Consider the following 19,124-nt stretch of genomic DNA (forward strand, 5'->3'; position numbering starts at 1 on the left):
GCGAGGCTCAGCTCCGGCTCCGGGAGAGGGAGGCTGCCTTCCAGCCCGCCGTGCGCCCCGGGAGCCTGGACGGCGGGGACGGGAAGGAAGGCGCTTTGGGGGGCGCGGGGCGCCGTCCCGCCGCCGCCTCTCCCAGCAGCCCGGCAGGTAGGGGAGGGCGCGGAGGGGCGACCGGCGCGGAGCTGGGAGCCTCCGTGAGGCCCCGGCTCGACGGGGCGGGATAAAAAGGCGGCGCCGGCTCGCAGCGCCTCCCCGAGCGCCCTTTGCACTCCGACCGGCGGAAGCGAAGGCTACGCGGCTGCGGCCGCCCAGCCTGGCCGGGGATGGGGGGCGCCAGGTACCGGCAGCCCTCGAGGGGAGGCGCCGGCGGCGTCCAGGGACCGCGCCCGCCCGGCCCAGGAGGCGGTGCAGCGCCAGATGTTGCCGCTGCTGGAGAGCCTCCGAGCCCCGGGAGGCTGCGCGCGGCGGTGGCGGCGGCGTCCAGGCGCGCTGGGGGATGCGGGAGCCGAGGGGGCGCCCGCGGGGGAAGGGAAGGGGAACCCCCTCCTCTGCAGCGGGGCCCGAGGGCCTTGATCCAGATGGACCGTGGCGCTCCAGCGTCTCCTCCGGTGGAGAGCGGGCGACCTCCGGTTGGGGGGCAGCAGGGGTGCCAAATGGATTAAAATATTGGGGGGCGCCCAGGTAAGCCCCACTCCAGGATAGATGGATTTCTATCCTCCGGGGGTCCTCCGGCGCCTTCGGCGAAACGGCGCCGGCCCAGAGCGCTTCTAGGAGGCTGCCTTTGTGCGCGACGTAAAGCCCTCTTTCCCTCCCTCCAGCCCCGTGTCACATGTGGAAAAGGGGGCTGGATCCAGTGACGCGACTCGGAAAACTGTTAGGGAAGCCAGAGCAGGAAAGTGAGTGGGAGGCGGCGGCGCCGCTTTAACCCACGTTTCCTTTTTGAAAGAGAAACCAGTGTTTCCCAACCTTTTTTGGACTCGCTCGCGGCACACCAGGCAACAGCTCGCGGCACACTGGTGTGCCGTGGAACACCGGTTGGGAAACACTGCTCTAAGCATTCCCATCACCATTTACCAATATGACTTTGCTTTTTTACACTGCCAGCACATATGGGAGAAATCAAATTAATTCCAGACAAATCCAGCATTTTCCCTCTCTTGATTTACTGGCCATTTTACTTTTCAATAAAGTCCAGTACCATTGAGTTGCCATTTTAAAATAGTTCACAGCAACTGAGAAATTGGAGCCCTTTTGAAACAGAAATTGCCACAGATCTCTTTGATGTCACTATTTATATATTTATTTTATTTCAGCATACAATTGTTAACTGTGTTCTTAATTTTTTTAACAATCATTCAATAGATCTTTGAGAAACACCCTGATTTATTTGATTTTAGCACTGTTTCAAATTTATTCCAATCCATGCTGATTTCCTGGTGAAAATTAAAAAGAAAAAAGACACCAGTGCTATTTGTTCTGTTAGGAAAACCTTACTTGTAACACAGCCTGTACACAAAAGGTTGTCCTTAATGGGGCAAAAAACAGCTGGGGTGGGAAACTTTTCATTGGGAAATGCTACAAGGGAAAATGATTTTTGAAAACGCTTCCCAACACAGTGGTCCCAATCCATATTAGATCCCCTGCTATTTGAAAAACCTAAAAAGGTAGTTCAATCACAGAACCATTATCATGTATAATATTGCACTCTGTTAACAAGCACCTAAAGTATAGACTGACGGTTGGTCCAGATCAGCACAAGAAACACACACAAAATGCAGACAATACTAGACAAATCCAACATTTCTACCTCTTAAATCAGGACTGAAATTAATACTGTATTACAGGTTGCAATTTGAAAAAGTCACTCAATGTACAGAATAATACTACTTTTCCACCCAATGGATCAGTGGAATTTCTTCTCCTGTTTTTACAAAAAAAAGTTGTATCCACCATGCAGCTATCATTCCAATCATGCAAAGAAAGACAGATATGCAAACAACTCATCTTTCCAGAAACTCATTTGACTCATTTTATCACTACACACCTGCATGCTATTTTGCATTCCTTATGCAATCTAAAAGGAAGATCTGAAGAGAGGAAATGACTTTTCTACAGAAGATTTGTTTCTTCTACATATTTACTTTCTACAACTCTACTTATGGGTGAGTTTTAAATGTAAAAATATTGGAAGTTGCTGTAAGATAAATTATGGCAGGGGCAAACAGACTTCAGGCTTATGAGATCTGTTTTACTAGAACCCCAAGATCCACCAACCAGAGGAAGGTGCAAATTAGTCGTGGAGGTGGGGCAGCATACTCAGAATTAAGAAACATACTAAACTCAGGAATTTGTACGCATTACCATAACTGAGCTCACAATCCTGTCACATACAAAGTATCCCTCCCTCCCCCACATTTCTTTATCTCAACAGCCTAATTTAGAAAGGGGGGTAGCCTGATTGCCATTTTAAACAACTGCAAGTCAGAATCCTTGTTGATCCACTGCAAATCACTCAGAGATATGTGGGTAGATCCCATTGAGTGCCCAGGCGGAAACCCCCGACCCCAGGAGCCACCCAGGTGGAATGAATGACTTCTAGCAACATGTTATGGGATTAAAATTGGCCACAACTTTATTTAAACTTTCAGATGTAGGAAGACTTTGGCTTAGGCACTGGGCGTTTATCCCTCCCAGTCCCCAGCCAGGGATCTGAGGCACATCAGGGTTATCATATCTGTCTGGGGAGTGGGTTGGCTCTGGAAGACATATGTTTACCCCGAGAGCCCTCCCCCTATTTCACCGCAACACAGGAGAGTGCACTGACAACCTTTCAGTGTATGGCCAGTGACTCCCCTCAACACAACCCCTTTAACGGGAAACCCTGGGAATGACGGGGGCGTTTTGCTACGGGGAAGGCGAAACCTGCCAATGCAGGGAAAATTCCTTCCGGGTCCTTTAACAGCAACCATCGTAACACCGTAGCAGCACCCGCATACCTGTAAAGAAGTGAACCTGCAATAAAGAGCATAAATAAAGGGAGGATAGGGCGGGTGAAGCTCTGGAGCCAACTGAGAGCTCCCAAATAGGCTTTGCCCGCTTATGTACACGAAGAGCGGACCGGAGTGAAGACTACTCTTTCTTGGTTTGCTCTCTCTTGGCTCTGCCTCCGCCCGTCGCAACTGGATCATTTTGAACTGAGGTTTGGCGGGAACCTCAAAGGGCTGTGACGAGCGGAGGTGGACCAGGAGCGCTCTGCCGGGAGTCTTGGAGGATTGGGGGTGCTGGATGTGGGCACAAAAACGGCACCCTCCGGTTAAGGGGGAGAGCGGTCACTCTTCTGCTCTCCCCTATGCTAAGAATTTGTAATAAAGGTAATCCTAGATTTTATAATTTTATTTCTTACACTACTGAGACCACCTGAGGGGTTTGAATGGAATCTCCTGCTACAACTTCTTAGGATTATAACATGATTCAGCCATGATAAACTGGCACATCCTATGCCCTTTTAAAATGTGGTGGGGGGGGTTGGGGGGAGTTATTGGGTTGCTTTTATTTTGATTATATATTTTGTGCTTTTGTGCTTTTATATTTTGATTTTGTTTTGTGAACTGCCCTGAGACCTCCGGTTATTGGAGGCATATAAATTCTATTATTCTTATTCTTATTATTAATACCATGATTCCTCTTGAAGTGTTAAACTAGCATAAACTTGCACTGCCACATGTGCCACATTATATTCATTCTGCACACATAAGAAATTTATATTTTATACCATTGCTAAAGTTTGGAGATCTTTAAATCATAAACCTGTAGATCCTACCTTAATCACATATTGGTATATTTGTTCTGGAAGCTAATTCTCATGAAAAAACCTGATAGACAAGTAACGTGAGCAAAGAACCAACAAAAAGTCAGATTTTCTGTAACTTGGTTCAATTTTATTTAATATGAACTTCATAAAAAACATGGATACAGACCACCAACTTCTCACAGGGACTTATGGGAGTATGTTTTTATTTATTATTTGTATTGTATTTGTTTGGCAAGATGTAGCACTCTTGAAGGCAGGAAGATGTTGTTTGTTCATTCTGAAAACAATAAAAATTGTTTAAAAGATAAATTAATATTTTAGTGTGGCAGCACCTACATTTTGGAACTCCCTGTGTACTGGGATCAGACAGAAATCTTCATTGTACTCTTTTAATAACTGCTTAAAAACATTTTTGTTCAGGCAAGCCTATCCAGACAAATAGAGCACTTCCATGTATTTCAATCTCTTTAGCTTACTGTAATTTTTAATTATCTTTTGAACATTTTAAATACATGTTTCAAATTGTATTTTAAAACAATTTTAAGTTTTAGTCTTTTTGTAAATTAGAGGTGTGGCATATAAATTTTATGAAATAATTCTCTAGAGAACTTGAAGGGCACAGGAAGTGAGATAGGAACTTTTTTGCTTTTTATCTGGGTGTCCTGTTTATTGTTGTCTTTCTCTTTTATGAATAAATTGCAATATAATTTAATATAATTTTTAATTAAGATACATGTCCTCTTGCATCAGCTCAACTTATACACACAATCTTTACAAAGCTTTTATAAATCTATGTGCAGTTCATAGTGGAACACTTTACTAATTCAAATTTGCTCATAATGAAAACTGTTGTGTATAAAACTAAGTATGAACCACATATTGTATAGCATTCACAAGTTTCTTCAGCTTCCTGAGAAATATTCTTCTTATAACCTTACAGAATTTATTTTTCCAATATGTCCTTAAGCAGTATTAGTATAAGTAATTAAAATCTGAAAAAAACACAAGTGAACCAGGGCTGTAACCATTACCATTCTGGAACATGAGTCAAGCAGAACAACCAGTAATCAAACGCACACAAATGCTAGACTTTTGTTCAGCAGTTACTCAGACAACAGTCCTACCTGAAAATCCCCAGAGAAGCTGTTGGGCTAAAATATAATGAAATGCATTTTAAGGAGGAAATGAAGATGATAATAATAATGACACATGGCAACTATGATGTGTGCCAGAGCAAACTGTAACTGCAGTGATTTGTCCATTCTTTTATATAAGGAAATGGCTGCTTTGTTCGGATAAAAGGGATTCTTCCATACGCACATTAACCATTTTCTTTCAAATAATCAGAATGAAAATTTTCCTGTTATACTAAAGGAATGAGTGACCTTTTGTATATAGCAACAACTGTCGAAATCTCTGTTGCAGTTCTACTTTTATTCAGCATGTTGCATCATTATTGTATCAATGCATCTGTTATTTCTTTTGGAAGGTTTTTGTGCAAAGCTAGGCATAAATAAAGACAGTTCTTGTCAGAGTTTGCTAACTTCTACACAGAACACAAGAAAAATAAGGGTAGCACTCACTAGGATGTGGCTATTTTTCAATATTGTAATCTCAATATTGCATACTGAAGATCCGTACCACGAATTGACATAAAGTGAGCCAGTTCTTCCCAGCAAAAGTTTTAAATCTGAAGAATGTCTCACACATGTTTTTTTTTTTTTTTTGTCTATGTTGATCAACATGAACAACAGCACATACTAACTGTAGTACACAATGGATATATTTTTTCCAAGAAGGATATTTGCTTCTAAATTTTCATTTTTTCTGATTCAGTAATAAACCTGACTCTCATGGATACATAAAATGATTATGGATCATTCAAAAAAAATTTAATTACAGTGTAGCTTCAGGTTACGTTGCCTCTGACTTACATCACCCTCAGCTTGTGACCAGCACAAACCCGGAATACTGGAACAGGTTACTTCTGGGTTTGCGCCGTTCGCGTAGGTGCAGAAGTGCTAAATCGTGCCGTGTGCGTGCGCAGACACAACTCTTTGGGTTGGATGCATCGTTTTCAGGTTGCGGCGAGGCCTCTGGAACAGATCCCCACCATAACCTGAGGTTCCACTGTATTTCATTCCTTTTGCCTTTACTTATGTCCATTCTTAAGTGTTTTGTGTCCTGATTAGCTTACAGTGTATGTGTTTTAGTGGACTGTACTTATGTCATGTTAAGCCATATAAACATATTTTACCTCTGCTTTTGGCAGCATCTTTCAAAGCACCCAGAACTTGTGGCTTCAGATCATCAGCAAGTAATCTTCCTTCAAGACCTGGGAAGAGGGACCTAGTATGTCATTAAAAAGAGAGTGTTGATCATCCATATAACTTGTGTCATTTTCCAAAGGCACAAATACTGTAAATGTAGTACTATTAGTCATTACACTTTTAGTGAATAATAAGTTCTTATCCTCTCCATGTTTCCTCCCAAGCAAATGATTACGGTATACCTCAGCCAAGATTGTGCGGCAAGACAGCCCCACTGTGGCCACACACCTCACAAAAAACACCATTGTGTCACACCTCTCCTAGGAGGAATAGCAACTCTTGGAGAGGGAAAGCAATTGCTACTGAGACTGCAGCATGGGGATGGGGTGGGGGGAGACAATTAAAACCCTTCCCTCATATACCACAGTCAATCCCTGGCCACCAGCCATAGACAAGTGGAATGCATTCATGATTTTCTAGTATTGTCTAGTGGGTAGGCAAGTACATTACAAGATGCTTACTAAGCATGCATGGGAATATGGTCATAAAGATGTGCTGCTTCTGAGTATGTGGCCAAATGCCAAACCACAGCCTCCATTCCCAGCTCACAAAAGGAAGACATGCACAGTTCTATGACTCCATTGTATAGAACTGTATATGTTATACTGTGAACTATACAGAGTAACATTTAAATAAAAAACTTACACCATTATAAAATATGCTACAAAATGCATGTTATACCTTGGGAAACTTTCTGAAGTTATGTAAATTGCATCCTGATCTGATGTAGATGAAGAAAATGAAATAAAATTCCCATTTTGTAATGGTAAAAGCTCCAGTCCAATAAGTTCACTGTAGTTTCCATCACTAAGCACAAAATCTAAGACATGAAGCTTTTCATCAGCTGGTCCCTTGTGTCCAGATTGCCTTAATACTTGCCGCACTGTACCAGGAGTCACTTTTTTCACAGGTTTTGTAGTAGAAACAATCAGGTCAACTGCATTAGCAATATTGTCTGGTACCTTAGCAACCTCTTTCCCCGAGTCCTGGAGGTAGTTTAGCACAGCTTGGGTGTATTCCAAACTCTCATCCATTTCTGAAAAATATACCTCCTCAACCTTTATCCAGTTATCAGTGATGGAGTAAATAACTTCATTCTGGAACAATTCATTCAAAAGAGGTTCTATAATTGGCTGCCAGTGAACTTTAGTTTTGTTTTTTTGTGGCCATAATCTATAAATTCTCTCAGCTGACAGTGGGAAATCTGAATTCTTTTCTGTTTCCATTCGCTTAATTGCTTCCAATACGAGGGTTGCATAGGCTTTGGGGACCACATTGGCCACAAGCAGCTCATTCCACAGGGCTGCTGGATCTCGCCATTGATCCAGCTCTCGCCATTTGATACTTCTTCTGTTATCTGTAAGGCCAAAAAAGCCACTCACGTGAACTGGAAGTCCTGTCTTACTTTCCTCGCCAGGAGGTAATGGAAGAAAACAAAATGCTCTTCCTGAAAACTGCGCTGCAGCTCCTTTTCCCTCTCCATCACTTGATAAAGACATTGCTATGCCAATAGTCGGAATATACTTCAAGTCATCAGCCAAAGAGTCCAATTCATTGCATATTCCTCGTCCTCCAACACTGTTACATACCAACCACGATGTCTTCTGTGCATCTTTAACACACTCATCTTCTAAAACTATGTTTATGTGGTATGTCACACATGTTATACTATTACTCGGAACACCTTTACAATATTGGCTTATTGCATTTCCCAGAATCTTGATAGAGTTGGGTCTTTCATGCTTTAGAGCTTTATTCTCACTGGCAGTGACTCTAAAAATTAGTCGCTCGGTCCCATCAGCTTCTCTAACGTGTAATGAGACATCTTGCACACTTTTAAGGAAGAGGAGTACTGTATCTGCATCCGCTCTGAAGGATTCAAATAATTCAAGAACCTTTTCCTTGTTGTACAGATTGCTACTTAACTGGGAAGGCTGCTGGCGAAGAGGGAAACGAAAGAATGTACCAGGGAAATGACCAGTATTGAAGGTTTCCTTAGTGCTTCCAAACACACCAACAAAAGGCTTAAACTGGTCTGTCAACTCATTAATTTCTTTGATGTCATCCTTTAGATTCCAACATTGACCTGATTCATGGGGTCCAAAAAGTGTTTGATGAGGGTCCAGCATTCCAATTTGGTCACCACTGAATATACTAGGAACATCTACAAAATAGAAGCAAAAAAGTATGAACAGCTTGTTTACAAGTCTACAACAAAAGCCTTAAAATCCCTTCAATTATTACATATACAACGATCGAACACATACATTAAATTAAATAGGAAAAGAAGAAACCACTACTAAAAACAGGAAAATTAAACACCACAAAACCCACAGTCTTCCTCCAATGCTCAGGAGACAAAAATTCTACAAAGCACCCAATAAATGTTTTAAATGAAACTACTTTTGGTAGACTTTTCTTCCCTTAATACAAGCTCATACTTAGAATAAACAAATTTTAAACTTGGAGCAAACCTTAAGTGAATGCACAGATGGTGTTCACCCCCCCCCCCCATGCAACATTAATGCTGCAGCATAAAAAATGCATTGTAACTACCTGTAATGTGATAAACTGAATTAAAACCAATTCCAAATCTTCCAACTTTAAGAGGATCATCTTTCTTTCTGCTTCTTGCTATCTCCTGAATTCCATGCCAGTCTTCAGGGGTAAAAACTGCATTGTTGAACACATAAAGTGCAGGACCTAAAGGGGGGGGGGGGGAGAGATGGCAAATGTAAAAATATAGGCTCATTTGAAAACAGCATATATATTTAGATATTTAGAATTAAATTACTGAGGACTATAACGAATATTGATACAAATGGAAACTGACTTTAACCCCAACTGATTCTATAATTTTGGACTAGTCTTACATATTTTAAAGATCCAAACACTTGTTTCTAACTCATTTTCATGATAAACCTAATTAGCAACAGCACAGATCGATTAAATGGTAGTTTAAGCCTAGAGTCAATTATCTTGAGCCACAAACTGATACAACTGGATTACTAACCAAATAGCTCTTTTTGAAAGCCAAATGTTAAATGTAAGCCTAGCTGCAATGTTTTAGAGTTAGCTATGCTCCTCAGTATATCACTACACCACAAGAAAACTAATAATTCAGGAAGAAAATTAGATATGGAAAAGATAACTTACCCTGATATTGTGCCATGTCTTTAGACCACAGAGACTCTGTCCCATACTGAGTCTCATCATATAGAAACTTAACTTCTGTGGCACCAGCATCTTCTGCATTTTGAATCAATTCCTGAAAACAAAACAAATATTGAGAGCTATGTAATAACATGCAATGATTAACAAATGGGATTAAATAACATCAGCAGATATCCTACTTGACTACTGTATTCACCTCTGCTTGTGATGGAGTGATTAGATGCAATATAGACTAAAATACAACATAGCAGAAGACGGTAGCGTTAATATCTCATTCAAGTTCCAAATGTTTCAATTACTTTTTGTTAAAGGCATTATTCCCTTGCTGGTCAAGCATACTTAAGGGCAATATATAGTTAACATATATTTTTTGTGTAAATTATCAGCATTTCAAATTCTGAGATTCTTATCTTATGTGGAACCTATATAGTGACACCTCCTTAAACTACCATATACAGTGGTACCTCGGGTTAAGAACTTAATTCGTTCCGGAGGTCCGTTCTTAACCTGAAACTGTTCTTAACCTGAGGTCCCACTTTAGCTAATGGGGCTTCCCGCTGCTGCTGCCGCACGATTTCTGTTCTCATCCTGAAGCAAAGTTCTTAACCTGCGCTACTATTTCTGGGTTAGCAGAGTCTGTAACCTGAAGCGTCTGTAACCCGAGGTACCACTGTATATACAAATATAAAATTTGTCAACAAAACTATAAGCACAGTTCAAATACAACAAACACCAATGGTTTTTCAATATGTACCCAAGCAAAAGCAAGCCTCAGGCTTCCAAGTATCCCACTCTTCTTACCCTGTTCTTCACTTACGAGGGCAAGACATTACAAGTTCCAGCTTCTGTCAATAAATCATGGTCTAATATCTTGGTTGGCACACATACACAAAACTAACCCAATGGTTTGGACAAACCATAGTTTCCCATGAGCAGTTGAAATGGGAAATCATGGTGCACTGTAAAATAACAAATGGAAGTTTCTAATTTCTTTCTGTCATTAAACCAGGAGGAAAAACAGAACCAATAATGTTATTCAGTACCCCAGTTCCATATTTAAAAATGTGCAAAGCACTGTTCATTAACATATTTATAGCAAGGTATTATTTTTCTTACTTTAAAATGTTTTCCTTACTTTAATTTCCTTGAATTCCTTATTTTAAAATATGTTGTTACACTGTACCTTAAGAATCTGTCCTCCTTCTGGATATCTTCTTAAAATATCTTTAAGGAAATCAACAAGCGGTGGAGTTGTTTGTCCAAAACGACCTAGAAACGCAGAAGAAGCAAAATGTCATGTACTTGTTTTAGGGAGAAAAGACACATAATTGTTACTCTTCAGGACACTATTGCAATTATTAGTTTCAGGTTTGTATTGCAGATTGTTAATTCATAGATTACAGGCTAGGAATGTAACACTATAAACTGATGAAAAGGATAAAATTGCTGAAAATATTTGAAAGAAAAATGTATGTCTTAAATCATTCGCACTATAAGATAAATTAAGTCATACAGGAATGAACACTGCAATTTGTTCCTTTAGATAGAAATCTGTTTTTGTAATTTGTTTTCAAAATGAATATATGCAGAGATGAAAAATAGTAAAAAAGAGGAGAAATGAGAGATGCAAGGGTAAAGGGAAGATTTATTGTAATTTACTATACCTCCTCCTTTTAGGCCCTTTGACAAAAGATTTAGAAATACATGATTCTGAGAAGTCTGAAGGTCCCCAACCTCAACACAGTCTGATAACTGAAAGGGAAAGGTTTTTTTTAATGTTGTGCATTCTTGAGTATGCAATGTATCAAAAGTATATAAACTGCTTCAACCTGTGAAGACAACCAGTCAACAAGTGACCACATGTGCTGCCATAAATATTTATCAGGATATATTTATCAGGCATGGTGAATTCCTGGCCTCTGGATCAAATTGGGCCCAGTAAGGGTCCTAATTTGGCCTATGGGGCTGTCTTCCCACATATTACATTTAAAAAAAAAGCTTTCTTCATCAGTGTAAGTTGCTTCAATAAAATATATAATTGTATCTATTTATATGAAATACAGTTGCATATAATTTGAATCAGAGCAGATCCTCATTATTGTAAATATCATCTACACTTTTAAAGAAATTCAAATACATGCTTTCTTGAAATATGAAGCACCAGCTCCAAAGCAACAGTTCTAAAAATCTGGGCCCTCAATCAATACACCTTAAGATTTGAATAACTCTCCCCCAGCCATCACAAGTTTTCTGGAGATACCTGGCTATATCTAACACTATGCAAGCAGCATTACACTCACACAAGAAGACATCTTCTTCCTCTTCTCTCCCCATGCCCACCCACACCCAAGTCTGCTCCAGAAGATATCCCAACATTCTGGAGCAGATTTTGAGGGTGCACAGAGGGCTGCACAGGAGATCAGTTCCATTAGGCACACAGAAGTCTACTGCACACATGAAGCAGCATCACTGGACACCACCAACTCATTTCCCTGCTCATTGTAAAGACCTACTTATTGCACTGGAAGAGCAGGAGACCAGACCCACCAGCGCATCACAAACTACCCTAACAAATGACTTGATGTCCAGGTCTCTTAAGACTATATGAGGAAGGTTCATAGCTCAATGGCACAGCATCTGCTATGTATGCAAATGTTTAATTCTCAGCTTGTCCAAGTAGGGCTGGGAATGTCCCCTATCTGAAACCCTGGGGCGTTGCTGCTAGTCAGTGTGGACAGTATTGAGCAACATGGACCAGTGGTCTGATTCAGTACAAAATAGCTTTTCCTATGTTCCTAGCCAATATGATATATTAATATGAAACACAAGGAGGAAGGTTGGGCTCAAGTTTTTAGGGGATTATATGTTGAAATCAGTCAGTATCAACCATAATTAAAATATACTCCTTACATAATTAAAATATACTCCTTACTAATACAACAATTTATAATTTAGCTAATCTGTCAATTAATGCTTTCCTTTATTTCTCAGAAGGAAAGTAACAATTTCAAGACTACTTCAAAAAGGGTATCTGGAAGCTTTCCAGAAGACTAAGGAAGCTTACCTCTCTTCCCTTGTGGTAGAGACACTGCTCAGCTACTGGAAAACCCGTCTCTGGATAAATTAACTCTTTTATGGATGCCACAGACACTGAAGAAGGCACCTCAAACGTCCTGCAGCCCACATAGTCATGAAGCACAGTCACTGTGGCTGTCCTACACCAAAAATAAAGGAGAGGGCATCTTATTTGAATGAATGGGAAAAGGAAACAGCAATACAAAGCCAAGCAGAGCTAGACATCCTTTCTTATTAGAACCTTATTAGAACCTCTTATATTCATAGGTGATACACCTATGAACTACTAAAACCATCCAAGGTAGCGGCCCTCATCACATGCTGTAGTAATTAAAGTACTCTATGCACTGTGTGAGTAAGTATCTCTTCCTACCTGTCATAAACCTATTTTCAATCAATTTCACTGAATGACTCTAATATTATCAGAAAGGGGTTACAAATTCTGCTCCTTAAATTATGTTCAGAAGCCTACAGCCACTGAACTCCATAGCTGTTTACCAAAGCACCAAAAGTGTTTGTTTTTCTTTGCAGGAAAGGTGCCCCAACCCTTGATCACTTTAGCAGCTGTTTTTGTACCTTCTTCAGTTTTAGGAAAACTTTTGGAAACAGAGCACAAAGGCTGTATTCTAACAGTGGTACATCATGGTCATATGTTGTGGATTACCTTCAACTAACTTTTGTAATGAGTAGAAATTAATGGCCATGATTAACTTAGGTATATTAATTTCAATGGGACTACTCTAAGTAAAAGTCAGTTGATGAAAACCTATATAATTATGATAGTCATCACCTTTAAGTTTCCTTCTTAAGAATTTATCTGGCCCTTACACTACCACAATACACCAGGGGCAAAATCTGGTCTTTCAAATTTCAGCAGTGCCTTGTGCGAGGCCAAAATTTGGCGCCACCCTACTTCTCACCTCTTGTTCTGCTCTATTCACTACATTATACAGTGGTACCTCGGGTTAAGTACTTAATTCGTTCCCGAGGTACATTCTTAACCTGAAGCACCACTTTAGCTAATTTAAGCTAACTTTCTGTTCTCATCCTGAAGCAAAGTTCTTAACCCGAGGTACTATTTCTGGGTTAGCGGAGTCTGTAACCTGAAGCGTATGTAACCCGAGGTACCACTGTAGTTGCGATGCCCTGTGATGCCCCTTATGCTCAGCACCCAGTGCAGGGGGAACCTGTCCTGCTGCCCAACCAAGAATTGGATACTCAGCAAGAGTCCTGTGTCAGGCTAGAAGTTTAACACACTTATAGCAGCAGAAGCATTCTTGGTCCACTGCCAATAACGTCAGCTGCACGAAGCAGACACGGAAAGTGAGGGTTGTAAGGTGTGTGTGGATGCTCACAACTCTGCACGGGATAAACAAGGCAGAAAGGGAGGCAGGCAGGCACACGATCGACATTCACTATCCATCGCGTCTGCGGCCCGTGAAAGCTCATGACACAAACCAAGATGCAAGACTGCAAGGCACCACGCGGGACCCGTGTGTGTGGTGTGTGCTTCCCGCCCCCATTGCACGACACGTGTAACCCAATCCTAGGTCCCACTCCTTCCTGAGCAAAAAGAGGGTCAGGAAGAGCCTCGAGGGGGCGGAAAGGAGCCAGTCGACCCCCGACCCATCCCTTTCTCCCTCGTCCCGAGGCGCACAACCCGCGCGCCGCCCGGCCTCACTCACATGCCCCGCCGCCCGGCCGCCTCCTCCTCCGCGCCAGCCAGGCCCGCTCGGTCCGTGACAGGCAGCTCGAAGCGGCGCCGCTCGCGCCCGCCAGATTAGAAAAAGACCGTTAGCCGCGACGCCTGCCAGGCCTCTCTCTCAGCCCGCCTCCTCCTCCTCCTGGCGACGCCGGTTCCGCACATGGGGAAGGGGTGGGGACTTGCCCTGAGGAGGACGGGCAGCAACCGTGGGCGGAGGGAGGCGCGAGGCGATTCTCCGCCGCAGGGGAGGGACGAAGGAAGGGAGGAGGGAAAAGCTGGCGGGTGCTGCCGCCGCTGAGGAGGGTCGAGTGGGAAGCCGGCGTGGAAGGAAGGGGCGGGGAGGGCAAGCGCAGGATGAGAGCGAAAGCCCCGTTCCCGCAGACAGAGCCGCAGACGCTTCGTTCAAAACAATAGTAACCGTGGCGAGAAATCTCCTCACGAAGCGCTCGCCCTGCGGCGCGGTGTGCGCAGCAGACCCACGCCCTCTTCTGCCGCGCTCGTCCCCCGTGAACAAAGGCGGGAAATGCGCGCGCAGACGCTGCTAGGAACGTAGGGAGCTGCCGCATACAGAGCACAGGCCTTTGGTCCGTGTAGCCCCGTGTTGTCGACCCTGGCTGGCAGTAGCACTCCAGCGTTTTGAGGCAAGAGGTCTCTCCCGACCCCACTAGGGAGATGCCGAGCGAGGGTTGAGCCAGAGACCTGAATGCTAAGGTGATGCTCTTCCCTTCCAGAACCCTCCTTACTGCAAGCACCCCTCTTCTCAGAAAGTGGCTTCCGCCTCTGCTCTGTCAGACAAATGCTCTGTCGCCACAGGGAGCTCCTTAATTGCAGCAGGAACATTTTTTTAAAGCCTGCTTTTCATGAGGGTGTACATGGAAATTGCCCTGCTAGCAACTTTCCCCAGGACTACCACTGACAAAAGGACAGTATTTCTTTTTCCAGTTCAGTATCTAGACATCTTTGCAGATATAATTTGGTGGTGGGAGTAGTGTGCAAGTTTCAAAACCTTGAGCATGTTTACTCAGAAGTAAATATGAGAAAGGGCCATAACTCAGGGGCAGAGCATCTGCTTTGAATGCAGAAAGACCCAGGTTCAATCCTGGCCATCTCCAAATAGGGCTGGGAGAGACCCCAGTCTTAAATCCTGGAGAGGTGCTGCCTGTCAGTGTGGACAATACTAAGCTAGATGGCCCAGTCTTTTGACTTGGTATGAGGGCTCAAAGGCAGCTACCTATGTTCGTGAGTAAGCCCCAGTATCAACCTGCATCCTTAGCAAGTGCTGCCCTAGAAAGAGCACAGTTCTGAAACAATTCAGACAAGGGGCAGCAATATCTTTATATTGCATACATACATACTTTATGAGCCATTTTAAGTTAACTTTAATGTGCTTTTTTGCACTCATGTGCATATATCCCCGTATAGAAACACATAATCATGAATTACGAACTGTCAATACCACTTCTGAAACTAAAAACATGTCAAAGGGTAGGGGCACTGATCCTTACTGGAGCAAATGGTATGTACAGTACAGTACATTAATTTTCACTCTTCAAAAATCACATCCTTGGTCAGGCTCTTGACTGCAGCATATCATGCCAAAGTTCACATCACATTAATTAATTCCCACCACTTGATTCCATACTTAAAACCACTCTTTCTGAGCAAGCATGCACAATTTTATTCTATTCATATACTGTAACTGCAAAATAAATACATAATCCTTTCACTCATGCTTTTGAAAAATGTTAGGCATTCTTAATCCAAAATACAGGATCTTATTTTGAAAATACAATTAGGTCTTTCAAGGAACATTTAAAATTTGAAATACTGATACATCATTTCTATGTTTGCAAACGTAAAAACACCTTTTTTTACTAACATTCCCTTTTTGACCTAAGAAAGAGTAATTTCAATGGCCAATCTTTTCTAGTGTATCCCCACCCAAAAAAATAGACTGTAATATTAAAAACAAGTTGTGGATGTTTTTACCTTCTCACAAATAATAGTTTAAGCCTTTTTTTTTTTTTTAATCTAAGTGAAACCCCAAGGGAATTAAAGTAAGTAGAATGTGATTTCCTGAGCTGGAATTTGTCCAAGTCACTGAATGGAACAAAGAAACTAATTCATATGAATTGCCATGGGATTTAACATGAACACAAGTGACCAAGCATCTGAGTGTTGTCTTGAATAAAAGCAGTTGTAAAGCTCATGCTTTATAGAAAGCTTTATAAAGTGGTTATCAGTCAGATCAATTAATAGGCAGTCTTTATAAGGGTGTAAAATGGACTAAGAAAACTGCTGAATACAATGCAAGGGGATACATTCTGGGATACTATACTGATGATACTGTTTTATGCACATCAGACCCAGTTAATGCTGAAAGGTTATTGAGTATAGAATTGGAGACCCTTTTTAATGTCTCTGGACTTAAGGTAAATTTTCAAAAATCAAAAGTAACATTCTTCCATACTCCCACACAACCTAAGGAAACCTTATCCAAAATACCTTTTACTTATGGTCACCTAAGCAGTACACATTACTATACATAATATCTGTAAAAATTGTAATAATTTTGGTATACAGGCGGCAACCATTTTGTGTGAGGGATCTATTCCTGACCACTGCGCATGTCAGTGGAGCACACATAAGCCCATTCCGCTTCCATTCTCTCCTCTTCTGGGTTCAAAAGGAGCCATGCATCGGCAGTCATGTGTCAACAGGACACGTGCAAAGTGGTTACCACCTGTGTACTCTTCGAAACAACTTTGTTAAAGTATTCAGAAACGTTTTTCCGAGTGCTTATTGGTTTTTGTTTTAGGTAATTGTTGCATGTCATATGCTCTAATGTAAGCAAAGATAACTCAATGCAACAACGTTAAGCAGTTTAAAGATGCAAATGAATAAAAAATAGGTTACAAAAAATCAGATCAATCAGCTCTACACTGCATTTTATATGTTTAGTATCATGTTTGTAATGGACAGCATTCCACACTTGGATCCATGTTCAGCAGAGAACAGCAAATCTCTCCAACTACCAACCTACCCAATCAGAGGAAAATGAGTAAGTAACCACGGGTTTTCTTAGCTCACCCACTGATTTCCTGTGCCATACTAAGAATGCCATGATTTTCTGTGCAAAGTCCTTGATTAAAGCAGGAATCATGTGCACAGTGTCTTATGAATCCCCCTTTCTCCTCTCACCTATCAGCTCAATAAGGTTGAGATGGAATTGAGAGGATAGGTGGGGGAGAGGGAGTACTTGAACTGATGGGGGCCTCTGTTCCCGCCTCCCTATCTGGCAGATTTTAGAGCTGACAGCTCAGATTTTCTTTACACAATGCGGGAGTACCACACATGCCCTTCAAGTGGTGGATACAAAGATTTTTCTCCCTGTTGCATTATTTTGCAGTGTTAACAGAGTAGGTCCAGAAGAGCCAGCCATAGATCCCTCTTACTGGCAACTATTTAAAGTCTCAGCAATTTGGAAAACTTGTAAACAGATCAGTATTTTAGTTCAAAAGTAAGATACTTGATAGCCCAATTATTGCTTGTATTCAGACATTTTGGAGTACTTAGAAGTGTTTATAAAGAACAGAATATGAAACAAAGTATTTGTGTTCTTGCTGTTGAGAAAATGCCAAGTACAAGAAGTACACATACCCAGGGCTGAAGTAATATACATAAATACAACAGGGATGGATGAAAGAATTCTCCCACCCCTCCCAATAACTATTTCAAATGCAAAGGTACCCTAATTTATAGATACTCATTTAATGACCTGCTCCTTTAAGACTTAGTGTGCTGGCCACTGTTGTGGAAATTAAACATCTTGAATCACTAACTTGAATCACAACCTAGAACTGTGGGAGTGGAGTCCTCTGCAATTTTGTGGGCTTTATCATAAAACCAAGAGCCCAATGACCTTTTGTTGGCGTTAGCAAATTCTTAATGACTAGGGGGTTTTGTACTTATTTAGATCAACCATGTACTGCAATAATCTGCAACTGTATCTTAAGTATTACTGGACATGTCTGCAAATAAACATATTGGGAAGATCCAGGGGCTGAATAAATGTGAACATTAGGAAATAAATTGGGGGTTACTAATGCAACAAAACATCTACTGCAGTAAGAGACCTAAAACTGCAGCTGCTTCTGCAGTGCTGGCAGGAAAATGCCAATGACTCAGCAACCACATTTAAATGTGAAACAATGTCCTGCTATTATGGAACTTTTTTTGTACTACAATAAAAAGTGCATACATTTCAGTCATTTATATCTAAACCAAATTCTCTAATGGCTTTTAATGCCACTATTTTTAAATTTCATACTCATAGCAGCAGAAGACTTTCATGATGATTTAAGTTACTATTTGAATCACAAAGTACCTACAGGCTGGTCAATATGTGATAGAAGTGGCTACATGCATCCTCTAGATTCAGAGGCACCAAACGCCGATAGCCATTGGTAGCAAGAGAGGGGAAGGACCATAGCTCAGTAGAGAGCATCTGCCTGGCATGCTCAAAGCCCCAAATTCAAACTCTGGAAAGCCACTGGAAGCCAGTGGAGACAGTACTGAGCTGCATGAGCCAGTGGTTTAACACAGTGTAAGGCAGTTTCTAGCCTTCCCATGCTCTTGCCTATATAGTGGTACCTCCGGTTAAGTACTTAATTCATTCCGGAGGTCCGTTCTTAACCTGAAACTGTTCTTAACCTGAAGCACCACTTTAGCTAATGGGGCTGCCTGCTGCCGCTGCCGCGCCAGGGCAAGATTTCTGTTCTCATCCTGAAGCAAAGTTCTTAACCCAAGTTACTATTTCTGGGTTAGCACAGTCTGTAACCTGAAGCGTATGTAACCTGAAGCGTATGTAACCCGAGGTACCACTGTATGTCTTGTTTGTGGGGCTGCTGTATTTGTTATTCACCTCGTGTAAGCCACTCTGGGAGCCTTTTCAGCTGAAGAGCACGGTAAAAATACTTTAAATAAATAATCACTCAGAACATTTGCTGTCAATGCAAGCAATCTTGGC

At 41.8% G+C, this 19,124-nt stretch overlaps 1 protein-coding gene across 7 annotated transcripts in view; it reads right to left on the minus strand.

The window, feature by feature from the left end:
• Positions 1–19,124, minus strand: part of SACS (sacsin molecular chaperone) — a 93,193-nt gene that overhangs the window by 15,373 nt on the left and 58,696 nt on the right. For 5 of the 7 annotated variants that reach the window (XM_028726326.2, XM_028726328.2, XM_028726327.2 and 2 more), the window contains 7 exons: positions 12,380–12,530; positions 10,980–11,067; positions 10,499–10,584; positions 9,298–9,409; positions 8,698–8,844; positions 6,823–8,305; positions 6,069–6,160 (listed from right to left, as the gene is read on the minus strand). In XM_028726326.2, coding sequence (XP_028582159.2) covers positions 6,069–6,160; positions 6,823–8,305; positions 8,698–8,844; positions 9,298–9,409; positions 10,499–10,584; positions 10,980–11,067; positions 12,380–12,530 — 2,159 coding nt within the window. Of the gene's footprint in view, positions 1–6,068; positions 6,161–6,822; positions 8,306–8,697; positions 8,845–9,297; positions 9,410–10,498; positions 10,585–10,979; positions 11,068–12,379; positions 12,531–14,075; positions 14,597–19,124 lie in introns of those variants that run through there. The other 2 variants (XM_028726324.2, XM_077927075.1) reach the window with 2 other exon arrangements.

Source organism: Podarcis muralis, chromosome 4, assembly GCF_964188315.1.
Source record: "Podarcis muralis chromosome 4, rPodMur119.hap1.1, whole genome shotgun sequence".
In the NCBI taxonomy this organism is placed as follows: domain Eukaryota; kingdom Metazoa; phylum Chordata; class Lepidosauria; order Squamata; family Lacertidae; genus Podarcis; species Podarcis muralis.